Source organism: Mastigoproctus giganteus, chromosome 2 (genome assembly GCF_048544385.1).
Source record: "Mastigoproctus giganteus isolate SK-2022 chromosome 2, ASM4854438v1, whole genome shotgun sequence".
Classification (NCBI taxonomy): Eukaryota; Metazoa; Arthropoda; class Arachnida; order Uropygi; family Thelyphonidae; genus Mastigoproctus; species Mastigoproctus giganteus.
This window is the reverse complement of record NC_143576.1, coordinates 154,794,659-154,817,977: the sequence shown is the minus strand read 5'-3', so window position 1 is coordinate 154,817,977 and position 23,319 is coordinate 154,794,659. Positions and strand designations below refer to the sequence as shown.

Below are 23,319 nucleotides of genomic sequence, written 5' to 3'. Positions count from 1 at the left end.
TTAGCGTTGCCTGCGTCCCGTGGGGAGCGATTTCATCTTAGCTGACACACCATGACAGTCCTCCGTGAATGAGCTCGCTTTCCCGAACGACTGATAATCCCTATTCTGGTGTGGACGGGGGGAAGAAGCGGAGAGGAAATGGGGGTAGGTGCCTCTGCTTGATAACAGCGTTCAAGCACTCCGCGTTGAACCAACGCAGGCATCAGAATGCCTCAGGCGAGCGTCGCTACCAGATCAGTTCTGGAGCGTAGGGTTACGGACGCCGTGAACCACATGGTCGATCTATCGGAGGGCTGGAAACAAGTGGCGTCTCTCGTCCCTCAAACTCCCAAACATTCCCGTTTCTATGACAACCCACTAAGGCGGTCGTCACGTAGGAATTAATAGGGAAGTGTAGCTAAGTGACCAAGTGACGTAATAAGCGCTGGCAGTTAACAGTCTTTCTCTCCGAAACCTCGATGTGTGCTGCGCGCTATTTATCGCTCGTGCCCTGTAATCTACTTAACCTGAGACCAAAGTTATCATGTAATAGGGTCTGAAAGAGCTACCAATCAGGACTATTATTTATTTCTCACTGACCGGCTGCGTGTTGTCGCTCACAGGAGTGGTTTCCTACGGAAATGCCGTTTGTCCCGGACGTTCACGGAGCTATCGCCGCTCACTCGGAATTGTGACATCCTATGTAACTCAAGTTTGTCCTCAAGAAATCCCATTAGAACGTGTGCGTACCTCTTACACGGAGGATGTGTGCCAATAACTGGAAGTGATTCTGCAGAAGACTTGGACAGCCAAAGCAGAGCGACTTTCTGTCCCTTACCGAGCAAAGCGCAGGACATTAGGCCTAACTAGGCCTCGAGGACCATGCAGCAGAACGGAACTTGCTCTCCATCTCCGCAAGAATCAGCATTTCCTCTGCCGATGGTGACAGCAGTGAGGACGTGGCATCCTCACGTTTACGGACAGCCCCCAAAACAGCCAACTCCCCACTTCATCGTCGACATCTTGGGATTAAGAGAAAGCACCAGTCGACAATCGTCCCCGCTTCCGCTAACGCAACCCTCTGTGCCGGCGTCGTCGGTGACGGCGTCGCCGCTGCCTCTAGTAAACGGCACGTGTTCCAATAGTTCCCTACGTAAATCTCCCGTTGCGATGCCAGCAACTGCGATGGAAGACCCTCAGGACCATAGGTCACCCGATCAGCCGCTTAACTTATCTTGTACGGACACTAAGCGAACGTTGACCACCCCTCCAAAGACACCGTTGTGTCCTCCAGCTGACGTACGCACTAACAGGCTGACGACCACGGTGAAGCCGACCCCCGAATCGTCTTCTATACAGCCGGTCTTCCGCCTGGAACTAACCAAGAAAACATCGTCAGTGACACAGGCGGTTTGTGCCGCCAAATCTGTCTCTCCGTCGTTTGTCCGCTCCGTCACCTACACCGGTCAGACGACAGAAGCGAACTCTTTGTCAGTGAAAAAGGAGTGCACAAAGACAGGTACCGTCTCTTCCACACATGTCGTGACCAAAGATAGTAGCCTGCCGGGCAAAGGTAAGTCTTCCTGTTCCGTAAACATGTTTATTTAAGGGTCAAACGTGCTCACGTAAATGTCAGACTTGTTCACGTAAAGTAACCTTGGTTGAATTCATTACGGCTAAAAGTGATCGCTCCTTTACAATAGTTTTGAGCGTGCGGTTGTGTTTCACGTCCATTCGTACCAGTAGTTCTAACAATGAGAGTAAATGAACTTTGTACCAACGGCGAGGCCTAATCAGTCGTTGTTCACAATGCGTTTCCCATTCCATTAACGAAAGCGAGAAATATAGTGCGCTGTCAAATGTTGTGGCAAAAGGATGGACTCCATCTAATCAATCTTGTACATGATCATTGCGATGTGTGCAAGTAAAAGTGTGGTGGAAAATATTTTCTCTATTTTCCACTTCTTAAATTACAATTTGGAGACGAGTTTTTCAGGCACACAAAGTTAATGTCTTGTATTATAAAATTATTTAATTTTATGTCAAATTGTCTCTTAATCCCCCTGTCCTGTGAGCAATGATAAAACCCAATAAGAAGATGAATATAACTTTGGAAAGCAACAGACGAATCCGAAAGTTCCCTTTGCGCGAGTCTTCAAAAAGCCTGCCTGGATAGTGCGAAGCGGGAATGGAGAAAGACAGACTCAAAGTAGTGATAAAGAGGTTCAAACCGATACATCTTCAAGTAGAATCGATTTTACCCTTTCCTGGACAGCCTCCTGAAACGTGTTAGAAGCATATTGATAACAGAAATTTCTCGTGATGAGATTATTACCATAAAGAAGAGCACATATTGTATATAACCCTATTGCGAGCATGCCTGTGTTCGTGCTTTTGCTTTACCTACTAAAACTGCTCATTCTGACAAGAGAATTGAACACACTCCGAGAAGAACTTTGTCCACCTACCCATACGCAGTTGAACTGCGTGTGATATTGTAAAAAGTATTATTACTAAAATATCACACGATTTTAGTAACTAAACATTACAGTATAAAGAAGGAAATTGTCTGTCTGTTCATTTATCTACTTGGAGGCAATGCAATCTGACTTAGCATGGACCGAGGGAAGGGCGAGCGATGGGTTTCCATCTAAAATTTTGATCCCTCTCCTAGAGATACGGATCAATGAAAATTTGATCAAATGAATTTCTGGGTCACCAAATTAATTCACAATCCAATAAATTCTTCTTTTGAAGTTTTTATTGAAAATGTTTGAAAACATCTAAAGAAGGTTAATGCTTCTAAAGTTGGTATTATTCACCACAACCACCAGATTTATAGAGGAACACTTTACAAAACAATATGCCTCTGAATCACCACGGAAATTCAGCATTCATTAATATCACATTCCTGTCAATGCCTACTAAAAGGACTTTGCTCTTTTCTGTGGTTTTTTTTTTTTTTTTTGGAAAAAAAAAAAAAGTTTTGTTTGGCACTTTTTCTAAAGACAACTAAGTAAAAGATCTCATGGAACTTGCATGATCAGAAATAGAAAATACTCTTTTCTCGCGCATAAATCTCAATATTTATAATTTCGTCTGATTATTCCTCAGCGATAGCCAGGACTATTGCTCATCATGTGCTTATCCACACGGGAAATGTTCCAGCGAGGGAACCATTAGTTTCCACTCCCCACTGAGGGATTGCAACAAGTACAATTCGATAGCACAATCCTCCGTTCTGGTCCCACCGGACTTTATACGCCAAGAGTAAATTACTCCACATGGTCAACGCTGGCTCATCCGTATAACAGAATTTTCTAAGTCCTTGCTAGATGTCGATGTAAATCAGAAACGAGGGAAATGTATCCTAATTTCAAGAAACAATGGATTTCCTCTAACAAATCTAAATCACAACTATTCTCGAAGAAACAAAAATGATAATTGAAGACGATCGCAAATTCATACACTATTCAGTGGAGAAGTCCTGCCAGGATGCGTTGCGAGAAACAACTGAATCATTGATATAGCTCTCCTCGAGTGCTGCACATAATTCATAAACTACAAGCAATAAACGGTGGTGAATTTATCAAATAAATGAACCTAGAATGGGCTGGATCCCAACCGCTGTAATTGCGGATATCAATACTACCCACTGAAATCAAATAAAAACAATTACCACTCCAGAAACTTGGTATGTAATCGTAAAAATTTCCAACTGTAGTATTTCCGAAGATAATCTGCTCTTAAGTTTTCCATTTATAGACTTTGACATTCAATTATTCATTTTCCTTTAGGTTTAAACTTTCGCGTATCATTCATCAACCCTTAAAAGCGTAAAGATATTTTTAAAGTACTTACGTACTCTTTTATTTGTAAAGTTCGCTAAAATATGACGCGGTTACTAAGCAGAGAAAACTCCGCCGCTCTCCCACCATAGGATTTCGAAAACAATCTCCGAGGTCACTTGTGGTGCATTGTTATATAAAGTAACTTGTAATTTCCAGCCCACACATATCGGCGAGCCCTTCCGCGTTGCCTTGGTAACGGTGGTTTCATTTTTAATGTGTAACGACGTCTTTTACACACCCACCAAACCTAACCTTCTTAATATCTCATGAGATTCTCAAGATAACATGAATAAAAGCGGATTCAATTCAAAGTCTATTTTGTCCGCTTTTTTTTCTTTATTACTGCCAGAACTCATCTTTAATTTACCACGAATCTTTTTAGCCCTTCGGCCAAGTAACACGAACACGCGCTTGCGAGCTTTGCCTTGTTGAACGGAATATCGCTGCATAACTCTGGGATAAGCGGGAAAATCGGAATCTAAAAGGAACACATTTATGACTCGGACTTTGTAACATGCGATTTGCACTTGGCCATCTTGAAAGCTGAGCTGTTTGAGAGTCACAAGTAGTTCTTGTTCCAAGGATGGTTTTCAACTCCAAGCTTTGTACACAAACATTAGGAATATCTTCTTTCGGAAAGATTTGCTCTTCATGGATACAATCATTATTTAATCATTAGCCTTCACAACTGACCCCCTTGAAGTCAATTATTGATTTCAGTTGTAATTTCTTTTACGTCCATAATGATCGATTCTTTCAAATCTTTCACTCCATTTCATCACTCAGTGCAAGATTTATCATGGTAATAAACAACCCATTTTAAATGAATTTAAGTTTTCTTAGTGCGTTATGCAAATATATTTAAATATTAAATGCATGCTAAAATCTATAATCACTTCATGCGTGTACTTTGCTTTCTTAAGACTAATTTGTTTTTATTACAGTGACGTCGATTATCCACAAGTGGATCATCGGCAAGTTCGATTATCCGGAGCGTCGTTTATCCGATTCAAAGAGCAAGTGCGCTGTACTTGTATCGGTTTATTTTTCATCTGTTAAAATATTTAAACAATAAAGCAAGTTTAGCGTGTACTTAATGAGAAGGCTGGATTTGCAATATCAGGTGGAAAAACTCAGACTGGCAGTTTTCTTTATTCTATTTTAGATTAGTAATATTGTTTTCTAAATACAGTACGGTGAACTGTGTTTGTAGTTTCTGTTTAAACTGTACTCTATAACGGGGAGCACTGCTCTGTTAAACTTTGTGGAAAGTCATTAAATTTGGCTTATAAATTGAAAAGGAAGATGAACACCGACTGCAACTATCATATTTTTCATACTTGTGACGTCATGCATCTGTTAAGTGTGCTGTGTCAGTGATAACGATTAATTCAGCCTCTTAGAGGTTACTGCGCCTGCTTATAAATAAGTCATCTTTTTCGGCACCAAATTTTAAATATTGCACGAAGTTTCGTACATTTATCCACGATTAGATAAGAAGCATGTCTTTCGTTGTAGGCTAAAGCAAAATACGCAGTTTTCCTCCAGATTTAAAATCTAAGATCGCCGAATTATCACAAATATTGATGACTTCAAAGCGCACTTTTTTTTCTTATGTTTCATAGAGTTGCGCTGCCATTAGGCAATGTGCACGTAGTTTGCACAATCATCAAGAAGTGCACTTTGAGAAAAATAGGAGTGAGAGCTTTGTGGCGATATACATTTCGATACGACTTTAAACGAATCATATTAATAATAAGTCCTAGCAAAAAAAAATTTAAGCGATATTTTATATCAAAATTTACGCAAGAGAATAGCCAATCAGAAATAACTAGAACATTTTCAGCTAAAAAAAAAAACAGAAGTTTGAAGGTTCTGAAACTACATACGGGTTGGGTTCGATTCTAATGATGCAGTTCGTGTTTGTTTGTTTTTTTTCTTTTTGAGAAAATAATTGCAATCATAACAGCTGAAGTTTCACTTTGAATTCGATGACCTTTGCTGCTAGTATACATAACCGCTGGAACTCCAGGACTGCTGTACACAGAGCTGAGTTCACATTTTCATATTTAGTAGAGAAATTCATCACACGCTCGCATGTTTGTGTGACAGCATGCAGATTCGAACAGACAGATTTGGAAAGTTGAGGGAACTACATGCACGCTAAGCGCTGAGTCATTCCTCGGATTGTGGCCAATGAAGATGTGGGAATCAAACCGAAAGATAGCCTCTTTCAGGGTCAGGAGATGAGGTCTCCTATACTGCTCCTTAAATTTGGCACGCAGTATCCACCCAGAAGCTCTAGCGTCAGAATCTCCTTACTTATAGGAAGCATTGCGACTTGCATGCAAACCGTGTGGGCGCGTGCGATATTTATATTTACGATCTGTAATGTCCCAAGTTGTCTCTCTCACTTTTTTCTTCTTTCTTTTTTAACACCCATGTTTTGTTCGCTACTTACACCACAGGATAACACAGATAAACGAAAACGTGCTTTAGAAATCCGCGGCTAATTGGTGCTTGCGGTGACTAATATGCGCCTTCAAGCCCACTCCCTTATCGCATGGAAATCACGTGACCTCCCCGAGCTCAGAGCTGGTTCGCTTTATTGAAACAGATGGAGATTGCGAAGCAAATTCGCTGCCTAGCCCTCCTTTGTCTTACTCAGATAGAAACAACATAAAAATCATTTGCACACGAACATACTGGCTACTTCCCAAAATTTAGGGGCGACTGCGTCCTTATACGTACAATTTAACTGGGTCATTTTTTTCACCCTCAAGCCAATTAAAATTAAACCGAAATATGATGTACAAATAAAAAAACCCGGAAATATAAAAATTTTAAAACGAGAGTATAAATATTGTTTTTATTAATTTTATTCCATAGTACTCGATCCAAATTGATATGTCCAAAACCGGAAATAAAAATAGCCTTAATATAAAGGGGGGGGAAATATTACTTTACTCCCTTTCCCCAACACATTGCAAATGTAACATAACCTTCCAGTTCGAAGTCTTTTCTTTCCTGGACGATCCATATTTTCTTTTGTTTTCCGTCCTGGTAATTCAAGAGCATTTTTAACGCATCGCAGACAGAAGGAAGTTTTCATTTAACAAGTACTTAGCCTTTGATGAAGGCCTTGTTTAAGACGCGAGTGCCTCTCACTGCTACTCTTAAAAAGCGTCCGAATCCCTTAACTGCCAGGAAAAATATTTGAGAACTCATTTAAGTTGACTTTTGTTTGCACAGAAGGAACCGTTCTTTCGCCTGGGGGGGCTACAAGAACTGGCAAGCACACAAGAGCCCAGGAGGTGAGAGCAATTTCTTATTTTTGACATCTTTATTTTTCAACGGGCAGCGTCAGCTTTATCAGCTACCGAAGATAAGAACAATGGAGGATTCATTGCCTGGTTCCAAACTAAATGCTAACTTAATCCACCGTTGTGAACGAAAAGTTCGAGTTTAAAGGAAACTGTATCATCTCTCTCTCTCTCTCTCTCTCTCTCTCTCTCTCGTCGGTAGAATGCGCCGCCATTTCAAACGGAAAAAACGATGTCAAGTCAAGTCGAAAATAAACTAAAGACATCATAAAAGTCGAGATAAGCGAAAGAGCATCATTAGCCTTAGTCAGGTTTTAGCCTTTTTTTTCTGAGGTTAAAAAAGAAACCTTGATGACTTTAACTGTCCACGCAAAGGGAAAAAACAAAGTTATTTGTAGCGATGGGCACAATCGAATGATCAGTAGGTAACTATCTACTAATCATTCGAATGATTTGCTATAATCGATTATGATCTCCCATCGCTTATATTAATGACAGCGCAACGGTTATTTTAAAAGAAGCCTGATCGAAAAGAAGGCAATAGCTTTCAATTGGGCTCGACAATTATGAATTCGGGACAATGCTGCAAATAAGGAGAAAAAAAATGGATGTTTTTTAATGGAATGAAATCTTAACATCGTAAGATACGTTTCTATTAGATCTTGAATAATCAGAAAATTTGATGAAATTGTTTTCACCAATAAGAAGTATAAACTTTGGTGCTGCTGAATACTTAGAGATGACACGCAAGAGAAGCCAAGGGAAACCAAACAAGGCAATTGGTGTATTTATTCGATCAAGCGATATAAAAGCAATTTGGGGACTCAACAAAAAGGAAAAGAAGCTTGACAGTTCACACTCTCACTTATCCTAGCAGACTCCCAGCCGAGGAGACAAAGATATTTTAAAGAAAACACTTGTCTGACTATTCCATCAAGCAGTCAAAGAATACATACTCCGCATTCTAGATGTGTGATAAGATTGTACTTGATAAATCAAGACCAGCTGTCTGAAGATGTCAACACGTTCATTTATCTCGAGTAATCATTGCCTTATGACCAGCCAGAAACTTAACATCAAAGGATGTTTGCTATTTGAATATCGTGGCACCAGGTCACAGGGCCAGCATAGCTCACTTCAGAAAGTTGGGTTACTACTAAAAGAGGAAAGCTTTTGTTCAAACTAGGCTACCTATCATGCAGTATTTCACTAACTCACTAAGGCTTCCTCAAAGATCAAGTATACCGATCCCTAGGTTCAGAAAAGCTTTTCGTTTTTGCAGCAGATGTCGTTGTCTGCTCCATCTTAAAATAACAAGGATTATTTCTCTTTTTAACTTCGCCTAATAATAGGATAAAGGATTTTCTTCCAACCTTTATACCAACACACTGATTCTTTGTTTTTACCCTAAACTTTGCTTCAATTCAATAGCCTATTAACCTTCAAAGTTTATTCAGCAAAGTTTAAAATTTTTTCGCATTACGGTACTGTTTCTTGTATTCTCTCTAACTTGAGAACTCCTCTGACCGGTGTGGTCGTCCCGGAGTATAAACAGAAAATTTATTTTATTTTATTTATTTTTCACTCCATTGTTTTTCGAAATTTCAAACAGTAGAAAAGTTTATTTGTCGGACTGCTCTGCTTATATATTGAGGACTTCTTAATAACAAAGGAATGTCTAATGTTCCCAATAAGGATATACAGCGTACAGTTCTTGAACTCGATAAAATTTAAGCTGCCCATAAGGCACTTACGAGGAACTTTTTAGAATTTTCCCATATTGTAACAAAAGTGGGTTATATTTAGGAACGTTTGCTCAACTGAACTTTTCAGTTGAGGAGTTCAAGAGAAGCCAAGAACTCCTTAAAGTGAACTCCATTAGACTCCTGAATTCCGTTAGACTAACTCTGTGAAACTCTTCAATTGAACTACGTTAGACTCGAAGCTAGTGTTGGCTACCAATTATATAAGGGGCACAGGGAAAGCGCGTGGTCATTCAGTTCGAAGCCCTGGTTCATAAAAAATCGCAAGCGGGTTTCATGCGTGCGGATGTTGGGGCAGTGATTAAGTTTCATGTGTTGCAAGAAAAACTTCGAGTGCCATTACCTTTTGAAAGAAGACTTAGAGAGTCATACCCCTCTTTCAATAGATGACACTCGCGGGGAATTTTTACAACCACACGTGATACTATCTCCATCAATCCGTTTTTCTCCTTCGCAGTATAGTGGGTTTGCCTCTTGTCACTCATATGGAGAGATTTGGGTTCGAATCCCATCAAAGACCAAATGAACTCAAGTTTCTTCAATGAAAAAGAAATTGTACAGGCATAATGCACAATAAGACCTTATGAACTGTGACCAAAGCAATCGATGCACCAAAGAAATCACAACCATCCAAATGGGAATTCATTTGGTTGGTTGTGGTTCGCAGATCAACTGACTTTACCACGCAGAAAACTTTTGAACTGTCACTAATACACTTTATGAATAAGATCGAAAAGAGAAGTACCCTAACTTTAGTAATGAAATTTTTTTCTTTTTTAAGCCGGAAATGGCTCTTTCCCCCCCTCCCCCATAACTACAACCAGCCTTTTTGTTGGCTAAACAACTTCTTTTCAGGGAAAGCGTCGATGCTAACCTAAGAACAGCTTCGGAACCTACGTAATGAACTCTGAAATGCGAGGGAATGTGGAGGGAGGGTTGACAAGCAAACATCCCCCCCCCCTTTCCGGTAAGAAATTTCACCACAGCTTTTGTGATATGAGGTTCCCCGTAGCCATTGTATAGTTTCCAGCAAGTCTGCTAAAACGTTTTTCGTTCGTGATAAAATTATTTCGTGATAATCCCACATTAATCAGCCAAATATCTCTAGGTTTAATTTTTAGTTCTGTTTTCAAAAAGTCCTTTGTACCACCAAAAAAATCTCTCTAAGTATTATCCTATCCCCATAAGTTTCAATTGTTGTTTCCTATTCACTCATCCAAGCCTCATGATCAGGTTCTTCCCCCTCACCATTTTCACCCCACAAAAATACAGTATCACGAAATAGCCATAACCTTTCAGCAACAACACAAGCCTATTTATGTATTCGATGTTTGCAAAAGCTAGCTTTTATAAGACTACTTTCCAAGTTTTTTAAACTCTCTCACTGGTCCCTGCTAACTGCAGGAATGAACAGACAATATGGCGGATGCTCACAAAAGAAATGTTCTTTGCTGGGCATATGAAGTAGATACTTTGAGTTGTGTTTTATTAACTTACTACATACGTATATATAATCTGTGAATTATTACCATTTGCTTTTTATATTAATCACAGCAGAAACGGGCTATATTTCAGTTATTATTAAAATCCAGAACGAAGTAAATATATTAAAGAAATGTTAACTGCAAATACGATCTGAGGTATGTATTTGACTATTTTATAAAAACACAGACGATCTTTGAAATGTGTTGGGTTTCAATTTTTATTCAAACCACAGTATTACGCAGTGATGTATGTGCAGTAAAGTAGCAACTATAGCTTTTATACATCATTAGTTAATGAATTAGTAACGGCAAAATGAATTTAATGAATTGGCAATGGCGTCAGTTAATGAATTGGCAAAATGGCGAATAATATCAAGGTGGTCAGTGAGCCACTCTCGGAAAAACAGTTTACCTTCAGAGCCGTGAACAATTAAGTTACCTGAGGGAAAATCATGGAGATTGTGATTAAGGGTGGAATTCAGGATCACTTAGATAAAAATGCAAGTCTGAAGGATACTCAGCATGGTTTTGTACAATGAAAATCATGTTTAACTAATCTGGTTAGCTATTTCGACAGAGTCACTCAAGAGCTGGGACTTAGGGAATAATTTCGACATTGTTTATTTGGATTTCAGCAAAGCATTTGACTCAGTCCCACATGAGAGATTACTTTATAAGCTGGAACAGGTTGGAATCACTGGGAAAATCCTTAGATGGATAGCTGGATGGCTTCAGGGCAGGAGGCAGAGGGTTGTGATAAATGGTTATCCCTCAGATTGAGTTGATGTAAGAAGTGGGATTCCCCAAGGATCAGTATTAGAACCATTATTGTTTTTGATTTTCCAAAATGACAACGATGAAGGGATAGAGGCCGTTAGGTCTGAATTTGCAGATAATGTAAAGATTGGTAGAGTAGTTAATGATTGCCGCAAAGCATTCTTCAGAATGGCCTAGATAGACTTGAGGGATGATCAGAAAAATGGCAGCTATGCTTTAATCCAGCAAAGTGTAAGGTATTGCACCTGGGGAACAGTAACCCCAAAATAACATATACACTTGGCGGAGTTGAACTAAAGCCGGTAGTGGATAAAAGGGACTTGGGTATTACGATACGGTCAGATACGAAGCTCTCCGAGCATTGTAGACTAGTTGCAAGGAGGTTTGTTCTGATTTGTACCTATGGCGCTGGTGCCTGGTTTTGGTATACTAAGAAGATTGGCACCCAAAAGAAAGTCTCCTCTATCCAAAGACGTATGCTCTTAATTATGAGTCGTACCTGTCGCACTGTCTCGACAGCTGTGCTCCAGGTTTTAAATAGTTGCCTACCTCTGGATCTCCAAATCGCTTATCGAGGTTTTTGCTATTACCTTAGACATGCCATTCCAGTTGACTTTTTAGACTTCACTGTTAATATCCACTGCGATCCTAAAACCGAAAAAACTCGTTGCTGGAACCACCTGGTTCAACTCTGGCAAGATCGGCGGTCTTCTTCAAAAGGTATGGTCACAAGAAAATTTATTCCATCTGTGTCCTTTGCCTTACAAAAGTCTATTCTAAAATGGTTCCGTCCGAGTCGCCGCACTCTTTTTCTTCTAACTGGCCATGGTTCCGTTCGTGCTAAACTTGCTATGTTTAACCTGTCCGATTCATCCCTCTGTAACTGTGGCAGCATGTTCTTTTCACCCGTCCATATTACTTGGATCTTTGTCAGCCTCTGTCTACTCTGTGTCAACCATTCTCCCCAGGCAATGAGTCTTCTCTCTTGGACTCCAAAGAAAAATTATCTTCAAGATTTTGCACATAAAGCCTTTGCCAGACGTAGAAAAATCATGAGTAGTGCCCCAATTTCAGGAACTACTCCTATTCCAGCTCTACCTCCAGTCCAGACCAGCATCTCTATCTCGTGATACCACCATTTTTTTTTTATTTATTTATTTTTTTTTTTTAGCTCAAGTACCATCTTCGACTTGGACAACTTGGTTAACAAACGTGTATGACGTCGAGTGACATCACTGTCTTCTTGACTTCTATTTCCTGCTAACCTCAGGCTGGGTCTGCATCCTTGCACTTGTGGAGGATGATTTATTTTTTTATTATTTTTCTTTATTAACTTATTTTTACTGAATTTTATTTTAAATTTTTTTTACTTATTTTTATCTTTAATTTTTCTGATTATTTTATTATTTTTTTAATTTATTGTTAAAATTAACTTTATTTGCTTACACTTTGAATGATTTCGACATTCAGTACGTGACACTCAAGGTTTGCTGCGGTTCGCGCTCAGTTGTGGCCCGCCTCCTCGCGGCGTAGACGGGTATCAGGACGCACCACCCTAGTACTTGTTGCTTCCTGATAGCAAAGCGGCCAGAAACAACTAAACAAACACACACACGGCACAAACATAGCATTACACACATTTCTGGCCTTTCTGCAGAGTTTTTGTAAGGTCACAGTGTAACACGGCGGAGTTGAACTAGCGTTTGGGAACCGCCTTACATAAGACACTATACCTGTCTTATCGAACATTTGCTGTTTGGGAACCGCCTTACATAAGACACTATACCTGTCTTATCGAACATTTGCTGTTAGAGATAAGGACGTCATAATCTCATTATATAAGGCTATTGTTAGACCACACTTGGAATACTGTGTTCAAGTATGGAGACCGCTCCTAAAGAAAGACATTGTGATTCTAAAAAGGGTCCAAAGACTGGTAACTCGCCTGGTGAGATCGGCAAAAGGGCGTCCATATGAGAAAAGACCTCGAATATGTGGGTTGCAGATCTTTGAAACTGGGCACCTTAGAGGAGAGTTGATTGAGGTGTTTAAGGCTTAAGAGGCATAATGAAAATGCCTTTTCACGGTTATAAATGATTCTAGAACTAGGGGCCATAATTTCATGTTATGGGGTGGGGGGGTGTTCAGAAAGTTTTATTTTAGCCAGCGAGTTATAAATTACTGGAATAAGTTGCCTAAATGGGTGGTAGGGGCTGATGGTTTGGGGAAATTCAAAGGTCAACTCAACCTAAAAGAGGAGGAAGTGCATAGGTTATCCATTTCCTGTTCTCTTATTAATTATTTTTTAAATTTTCTTCTTTTTATTAATTTGCTTTTATTTTTTTATTTTAGTATTTTTATTATTATTTATTATTATTTTTTTTTTGGCTGGTTCAGCATAAGCCTTAAGCTTCCTTGCACCATGTGGCCATTACTAATATTGATAAGAAAATTGCCTCCATAGTAGGCTGCATTCTTTAATTTAATTTAAAGTTGAAATAACTCAATCACGCTTCAAGTTATCAAATTACATGAACGTTTGGGTTATTTAGATAAATATAAAACATCATTTTAGTATATAATAATACTTGGTTATTTTAAAATTAGATAATATATTCAACTGCGTATACCTAAAATTTTGTCAAGTCTTAAGGTATGATTCAGTTATTCTATCTTCTAAAGATGGAATATTTAGAAGGCGAGATGCCGATGGAATTCATGACATGAAAATAGCTATTAATCGCACGATCCCATCTCCAATTAATCAGATTCATGCCGTGGATGCCGAAAAATAGACACGTTCCAGGAACTTAATATCATTCGGTCCATCTTACTACACCTTTGCCGTTTTTTTTTTTTTTTTTCAGGCCAACCACCAAATAGTCCATCGGACTACCGGTCACTCTAAGTCTAGGAGATATCCAGATCAGCTTGTGTATAATTTCCGTGTCTGTACTCGGTCAGCTGGAGGGGGGTCCGAGTAGAGTATGCGATAGGACATTGTTGAGGATACGTTGTGGCAAAGAGTTGGTTATATTCTTTCTATGTGTACCCCATATCCAAAAATTTCATTAATTTATACACCTCCCTACCCAGTTCTACTTTTACTTTACCAGCTAAATGTATCATGAAGTCATGATTTAATCTTTCTCTCACTCTCTCTCTCTCTGTGTCATGGAAAAAAAAAGATCTAAACCTCCCAAAAGCTTCATTTATTTCGCAAATATATAGTCCCAGTTTCAATATCAATGATGTCCATTTCCACCTAAAAAATGCCAAACCTCAATTACCTTTTTTGATGACAGATCCCCAGTTATCGACTGTTTCAAACACTACTTATCTCAGTTTCCCTAATTATTCACTCTACGATTCCTTTGACTTCAAAAGGTACTTGTGCATTTCCGCTCTGATAATTCTGCCAGAGAAGACTTCCTAATATGGAATCTCTTATCTGTGATCCCCTCTAGCTTGAAAGCTCTCTGTCCCATTGCGTCAAATTCATCTGTTGCTTTTCTGTCGCGCTCTCTTGGGTAGCATAGTTGTAGAATCATCGTTTCTCCCCCCACCGAGTGGAAAAGATCTGAATTTGAATCCTGCCAATGACGTCAGGAATTTTTATAGTCCTTTTTACAAGGTGACTTGGCTACTTGGTCTCAGGCGACGGTTGCATGGTTTTTCCCCCGGAAACTCGAGTTTTTCGTCTAGCAAACTGGCTAGTCTACCATAGAGCATACGCAATTTACAGACATATTATATACGACGCAATATGGCCTAAGTCGCTGATGTGCCTACAATAAACAAGCTTATATAGTTTTACGAACTCTTAAATCTCTTGAAACTCTGACTGCCTTTATTTGAAACAACTTAATGTTCACAACTCCAGCTGGCTTCACTTTCCTCCGTTATACGTACCCTGCTGGTCGAAATGCTGAGGGTTTTGCAATTACTAAGGAACTCATATAGCTTGTTCAATTATCTAATAGAATACCAGACAATCCTAACAATGTACCTAGCACTATTTTTAAATCCCCAATAACTCTACTAACGTACACGATCAATGGTCTTTCTCTAAGGGAGCCCCCCTCCCTCTCTACTATTCTCAGTACTGTCGTTTGTCGTTAAAATAATGCGACAATCTGCATCATTTCTATTCCTCTTTCCGTTGGCTGGATTACTATTTTAAATCTTTCGATCTCAATGTTTGCTCAGATCGTGTCAGCGAACTTGTCCTTGTAGAGATGAAATCCTTTATTTCGCATTCCGCCTTAAATCTAGTACCTTATCAAAGCTTCCTAATACATGCTAAGGCAGTTCGAGACAAGATCATGGCATATCGGAAATGGCTTGTATACAAATCTCTAGCTTCATTTTCTGCTTAAATTAACTCCCGACAACTGTAAAACAGTTAGTAATCAATCGAAACTCGATTTTGAACTGGTTAAGATTAACCACCGCTCTCTGTCCCATAGACATTCAACTTCTGCTGTATGCCTTTTCTATAGATATGTCCACTATTCTTCTGAATTGGTACATTTATACAATTCCTCCAAACTCCGCCGACCGGGCTAGCCGAGTGGGTAAAGTACCTGCCCGGCAACCCAAAGGTCGCGGGTTCGATTCCTGCCTCGGGCTTGGATCAAAGTACTTCAAAAACCTTGGGAGGTGCAATATGGCCACAGAAGCCGATGCGCCAACAACTACCAAATCAATCAATCAATCAAATCAATCTCCAAACTCTTCTAAACCAGTCAGCATCCATTCAATGTCCAATCCCAAACTCACAGTACCAACTTTTCCCTTTCCTCATTTATTTTTTCCACTTTTGTTCTCTAGAAAAACTTAGGAAATACAGTATACGAGAAGTATTTCTTCTCGTATAATTCCTAATAAACGAGATGTGGGTCTAATGTGTACAAAACCCACGCACGGTGCTAAGTATTGTAGGTTGTACTTAACCCATCGTACGGTATTCAGCATTACTAACATCAACTCCGATTGCTGCAGTATTGAGCAGTAGCTCAAAGCATTGCCTATGAGTTTACACATAATAAAAATTCTTCACCAAGGTCAAGATTATTAACATATTTCTGTTCTTCCGGTCTGTATATTCAATGCAGAAGTCCGGAGTTCACTAAAACAAACTTCATGAACTACCTGTGCAATATCACTGCACAAACAACGTCCATCATTAATGTCTCTCTCTATCTACTTTTTTCAATTTATTAGGGTCACAAGGCCACTGTAACAATCTGTACCCTTTCTTTTATATAAAAAGAGAATTCATCTCAGATTGACAGAATTTGTGCACGACCAATAAAAACTTAAAAAAAACTTCAACTGTTTGCTTCTTTCAAGTACATAATACTTATTGTTAAAATGTATAACTGGGTGCAATTGGGATGAAAAACTCTGTAGTCTCGTACGTTGCGTTGGATAAGCACCAGAGCAAAAAATGTTTCACTCTGCGTTGAATACGCTAGTCACGTGATTAATGTCGGTAACGTGATGATGATGATAACAAAGGATCTCACACATGCGGTACAAAAAAAGCAACAGAGGGAAGGGAACGTCAGAGAAAAAAAAAATATGAAAAATGAAGTGGGGTGAAGTCAATTAGGAGTTGAGACATGGAGCGAATGTCTGCGAAGAGGGCAAGAAGAATTGGTAGTGTGGCTGCAACAGAAGTTCACTTCAGTTTACTACCGCGTGCCTCCATGTAGAAAGGAGTTTTGCGCGGCCGATAGAGCCGTTGGAAAGATTTATCAGTTTGACAAGGATCCCACCGTAGTTTCTCTCTACGCAGGTGCGGAATTAATGCGAAATAAACTGTCGAAATTAGTTAACCAACAGAACTGCATCGAATCTTATGTCCGTGAGCCGTGGTATTCGTTCGTTTAGTAAAATAAAAACTAAAGATTAAAAAAAATGCGTCCCGCGGTTCTAATATGCTAGCTGAGAGTAAGACATACCGCAGAGATCACAAGAATCTCTTTGTGGATTTTAAGAACTGTGTGAACTTTTTTTTTTTTTTTTTTTTTTTTAAGGTTACGAGCCCTTACAATTTCTTAAAGGAATTTATTGAATCCGTGTGTTAATTAATTTCGTCAAAATGCATGTTCATAAGAAGGTTCTTAATGAATTGGAGAGAGATTAATTCTTTGTGAATGAAATTAATTAATTTGCAAGCTTGCCTCAGCTAGATTTCCTATTCCTAGTTTATCGAATTAATTACACATAAAAATACTGTGGCAGAGTAAAGAAGAAGAAGAAAAAAAAAAAAGCTAATGATGTAAGTTGTTCTCGCCAATTCAAATTAAGAACATCTTTACAGGTAGAAAGTCCGACGTCGAGGAGGCTTAAAACCTCCCAAGTAAGTCACGATTGGTACGACATTAATAACTCTTCTAAAGCGGGTCTCAGTCATAGATTACCCAGTTCGGTTCTTCTGAGTGCCTTTCTGAACTTGGAAACGTTACCCTTGCTGCAATAAGGGATAGCACGCTATAAAGAAGCACAGTTGATTTACTGAGCGAATAGCATCGTTCTGTCCTGATGGCTTTCAGAATTTATTTTTATCCCGCTCATTAATAAGTTACTCTGGCTGTGGAGAGAATTCTGTTTGTTCAATCTTGCTGAATACTGACAACCAGTGGTGAGATTCGGTTCAAATCTTTAATTGATATTTAAATAGTGCGATTATTACCAGACAGAATATTACGCTAAAGATTGCAGCGGTTTCTACGCTAAGGTAGATAAACACCATTAGTAGTACGTATATAACAGCTGTGTGGCAATTCGATTTAATGAAAAAAAGTGTAGAAACTCCTAATTTACTGCCACAGTCTCATTATTTCTGTGGTTTGATTCTTAAAGGGCCAGTGTCAATTTTTATGCATACTGTATTTATAGTGCGACTCAATCGCGATTTTGTTGTATCTTTCTTATGCTAAATTGGCCAGATACAACCAAATAACAGTTCAATCATACTGTACTCGCTGGCTGAAAAAATTAGAAATATTTTGCTACTGGTCAACAGATAATAAAACGTACTGAATGCAAATATAACTTTTCACATGATATGATCGTAATTTCTTTAGTATCAGATAAATACCGTACACGCTTTCCTGGAGTTAGTTAGTCGATTCGGTTATGAGGAAGACAGGTGATCCGATTTTCAGAAAGGTATTATTGTTATAGCACATTTAGCAGGAGACACAATTCACAAAAAAAAGGAAATCACTGGTGTGGCGAAGGCAACCATCTCAAAAAGTATACAATGAGTGGAAGATGAAAAGTAATGTAGCTCTAAAAGGAAGATCAGTTTAGACAAATGATGGCACGAACTACATGAACCCATGCAAGCAGACTGTCTCGTTTTCGCCACTCAAGCGGCTGGAGGTGGTACGGGGTATCTTCTGTTGGTACAGACTGGGTCTGCTCTTACGGTTAGAAGGTCATGTTACTTCCAATGAATATCTTTCTATCGTATCGGACCGACTTCACCTTGCAGTATGTCAATTTTACCGCATTACGATGAATTTTTCAAGACAACAACAACTCACTGTGCAAAAATTGTATCTGAATGTTTCGAGGAACATTCCCAAGATTTCCAACATCTATCCTGGTCGCCTAATTCTCCAGATCTGAATCCAGTTGAGAGAATGTCTGGGATATGTTGGAATGGGCAGTTCGTCTCCACAATTCTCTACCAACCACAATACAACAGCTGACAAATATCCTGATCGAAGAATGGTGAAATCTGGAACTGGACTTCTCAGACACTTAATGGAATCAATGTCATGACGTGTGTACGGGCTGTAATTCGGGCAAGAATCGACCCTACTAGATATTAAATAAAGATTAAGTTTCTGGTCAGTAAGTGTACAACAAAAAAGATATGCATAGAAATGACAGTGGCCCTTTCAGAACCAAACCACAAATTTCAAAGTTGCTGTTCAGCTACTTGAGAAAAATTTGGAGAACGGTTAGTGTATGTGCTTGTGCGCGCGTGTTATCCTGGTTTGATCTGGGAAGAATGGCAGCATTTTAGCATTTGCATTCTCGTAGTCACGTAACTCAAAATATCAGAATTAATCCCTCAGCCATTCTCCGGTAAATAAATTACACTTTGTCCTCGAATGGAACATTCCCAAGTGGCCGAGTATTAAAGAGAAACACAAAAGGACCCACGTTGTACGATAGCATTCTCCAATAAGCATGGAAATCAGCATAAATGATTCTGTCTCTTTCCTGGAACATTTAAAATATTCAACGAAGCGACAATAATGTATCAAGTATGTGTAGTCTTACAGAGTTCCTTAAATATCTCTTCAGAGAACTTTGCAACTTGTGTAGCAATAACAGCAACGGAACACAACAGGAATCGTAATTGTCATAACAACCAGGGATATTCACGATTCAGTTTTATTCTACGTCAATAGTGATATACTTTACACCATATAGAGCAGACTACATTGCAACACTCTGTAGAATTGCTTTTCGCTGTACAAACTATTTTTCATCAACTGTAAAGCGCATCTCTGAGGTATTTTATAATTCTTCAACCTTAGACTTCTATTATACGTGTCCTACGCTATTGCAAAATCTTTCATTAGAGTTTTGCTGTGTGAACTTCCGAGCGCGTGTTTATGCAAGTCTATGCAGCAAAGTACTTCGAAGGGAAGAGAAGAACGCAATCATAAATTAAGATAGAATAATAGCTTAATATGTAAATTAATCGATCATTTGATTATTTTCCCCAATAATCCTCTGTCTTCGCGATCGAGACAAAGTCCCCAGTCTGGACAACAAACTTTTTGTAAAAATTAATCAGTACCTGAACACGCACTTGTACTAACATAATACACAATAGAGCAATGATGCTTGCGCGCAATATAAGTAACAGTCAAGTAAAAACACGTCAACATGGAACACACGCAATGTAATTTTGCAATCCAATGTCATTGGTGTAGTTTGTTGTAATCAGTTGTGCACACCGATTTGCAATCTCGCGTCGTTGGTGTAGTCAGTTATGCACACCGAGTGTGGAGATCCTATATTCAATGGCATTTCCATGCGTACAGGAAAGGCAGGCCCTACTGCGCCATCAGAACAATACATCTCGCTTCGGTTTGCAAAGTAGCCTGCAACTCAACAACGCAATGAATGCTTTGTTAGATACCTAGTGTTTTGTTATCTTCGCACCGACGAGAAAGGGCAGAATTACTGCAGCTTTATAAATGTTAAGTTATCTATGTATAATAGCAAATAACAATCTTCAAAACAAATTTCCTTCCATCCATAAGGAGTCCACACTGTGATGAAATCGGGACACTTTAGTTAGCGACTCCGTTGGTCCACTCGTAAGTGGACCAATGAAGAAGTGAGCTTTCTGTTGAGAAATGTGATATTCAGCCAGTTAAGACCAGGAATGGAGAAGTGAGGTGGGCCCCCATAAGGAAGCCATAAAATTGTCCTGCACAAAGATACGTTACTCTGAGTCCGGCAAATTTCTTACTTCAGGAAAAACAAATGTGTGGAGTAAGGTAACTTTTCATTCATCGCATTGCGCAAAATGAATGGTCCCAAGAACTCTATCAGAAGTTATTCAGCACCATACGGTAACTTTTTGACGACCTGGGCCATTTCACCAGTTTCTTCAAAATAGTGTGAGCCCCACTAATGGCTGTGGGCCATTGGCGAATGCTGCAAGAGAAACACCACAGAACTGCCCTTTTTTTGGTCAGACCAGTCCTCTATCCACTCAAGAATACCTCCCACGAACTCCAACCTTCTAACACAATTCTCTGCTGCCATTTTCTGGACACAGTGGAGTTTCCAAGATGTCTTACTCAGTTCTTTCCTTAGAATCTTCTACACTACATTCTATTTTATTAAAGTTTCTAGCCCCCCCCCCCCCATTTTCCCCCTTTGGAAGGGAGGGATATTCTCCAAAAACCTCTTCAAATTGCCTCAGCATTTTCAACACTGAATTTCCGTGTTGACTATCCATCTTCCGATAACCCAATGATTTAATCCTCTTCACAGTCCATCAGCTGTACATAACGTTGCCTTACCTTTGCGCACTCTTAGGCAGTCCGTCGGTCACAGTCATGTCTGTCTGACGTCTATATAAAAGTTTTCATAGCACCTTCAAATTCCTACATCAGGACGGCAACGGACACATTATTGGACGTTCTACTGTGGCAATCAGCTCGATACGCTAATCATTTACATCCATATGTTACAGTTCTGTATCCAAATTTCCAGATAAATCCGTCCATTCTTTCTAGGTGGGGAAATTCCAATAACGAGCAGTGTATTATAAACTGATGTTCTGGGGATGAGATACTCCCACAAAAACAATTGTTAGCGACGTTTTCTTTTGTTTTTTTATGCATTACATACAACTGCTAATTGCAGCAAGCCATTTCGATTAATTGCAGAAATAGTATTGCTTGTAATATGCAGAGTTAACGATAAACTTATCCTTTATCATTGCACAAGGCAATCAAGAAAAATGTTTTTTTCTTCAGACGTTGCGGTATACTTTAAAAATAACGAGAAAGACTTCATTTTTCATTTCATCCAAGGAAATGCCCTCTGTTTTCTGGAAATAAGATCCATTTTCTATCTAAAAAACACTAGTAATTCCCACCCACCATGAAACCGAAATCTTAAAACCCTGAATCTGACGTCAGTGTACTCTGTATTCTCATTCTTGTCACTGCTACTTCATCCATTGCAGTTACTCCATTCTTTTTAATAACCAATAGATATCAGATGACATTAGTAAGCGCTGTTCTGTGATACTTGTACACTATTCACACCCCCACAAGTATTTAGCAAAATTTAGACTAAGTTCTGTTACATTTCTACCTTTCTTGTTATAAGATTAAAATCTGCAGTACCAGATTAGTATTAAATTTGAGAGGATATCACATGGCGTACTACCAAGTAGGAAAGTTTAAAAGACAGTTTACCACGCGAATTATTGAAGTTTATTGGTATGAAAGGGCAAATTAATACAAATTAGACCCTAGCAGCGACCTCCGTAGCCGAGTGGTCAGGAGCGGGAGTGCAATAGCACACGCTCTTTGAGTAGACCAGGGTTCAAGCAGTCCCCTAACTGCTAAATACGGTCGATCTGCCAACCCGCACTGGACCAGCGTGGCAGATTATAGTCAATTTCCCTCAGCATGAATTGTTGAGGCGGATTCCATCCTGCAGTGTGTTGATAATGGCTGCAGTTTATCTTTTTAGGTTCAATAACTAAATAAATTGGCTACGTCTAGATTTATGTTGAAATTCGTCTCCGGGCCTGGATTTTGGGTTTAGAAGAATGCATAAATATTACTAGAATTATTGATCTGTAATCTGATCAAGTTATAGACTTCTCTGAAACCCAAACTCCACGCCCGTAGACGAATATCAACACAGAAATTTGAAATTTATTTCTTTATTGGAACTGTTTGGGTCTAATTAAAAATAACGAGAGAATACATTGCATCAGCTTCAGGTAATCGGGATAAAAGCGAAAAGACTTCATTTTTCATTTCATCCAAGGAAATGCCTTCTGTTTACTGGAAATGAGATCTATTTTCCATCTTAAAAACACCGATAATTCCCACCACCATCCAGAATACAGATCTAGAATTCCTTTTGTGAAATAAATAGATAATAATAATTGTACCGACCTGTACTTTTCATATCAATTGACTAACCAAATACTTCACGTGGTAAAGTGTAACTTAAACTTTCCTACTCAGGTTAGTATTATAACGGCTAATTGTACAAGGAAGAGGACTTTTCCTGCATCTGCAAAGAAAAAAAAATAATAAATTCTATCATTCATACCTTGCCTGTTTCCAAAAATTGGCTGGCTGGTTGGTTGTTGTAGGGTTTTATCCGCATCAGCACTTAGGCCATATTGCGCAGTATTTAAATAAATGTCTGTAAATTGAGTATGTTCTGTGGTCGCTTTGCTGTTTACAGGACAAACATCTGGATTTTCCGGATGGAAAACCCGTGCTACCTCGCCTGAGATAGACTAACTCAGCCACGTTGTGAAAAAGGACCTTAAAAATTTCTCGCGTCACTGATAGGAAAATAACTTGGGTCTTTTCCACCAGGTGTGGGGAAG

General features: G+C 39.2%; 1 protein-coding gene across 1 annotated transcript in view; it reads left to right on the top strand.

The window, feature by feature from the left end:
- Positions 1–101: 101 nt before the first annotated feature.
- The window catches only part of LOC150089676 (uncharacterized), a 124,288-nt gene continuing 101,070 nt past the window's right edge, over positions 102–23,319 (top strand). Inside the window, exon 1 of the mRNA XM_090389592.1 lies at positions 102–1,552. Coding sequence (XP_090245718.1) covers positions 862–1,552 — 691 coding nt within the window. The 5' untranslated portion in view covers positions 102–861. The remainder of the gene's footprint in view (positions 1,553–23,319) is intronic.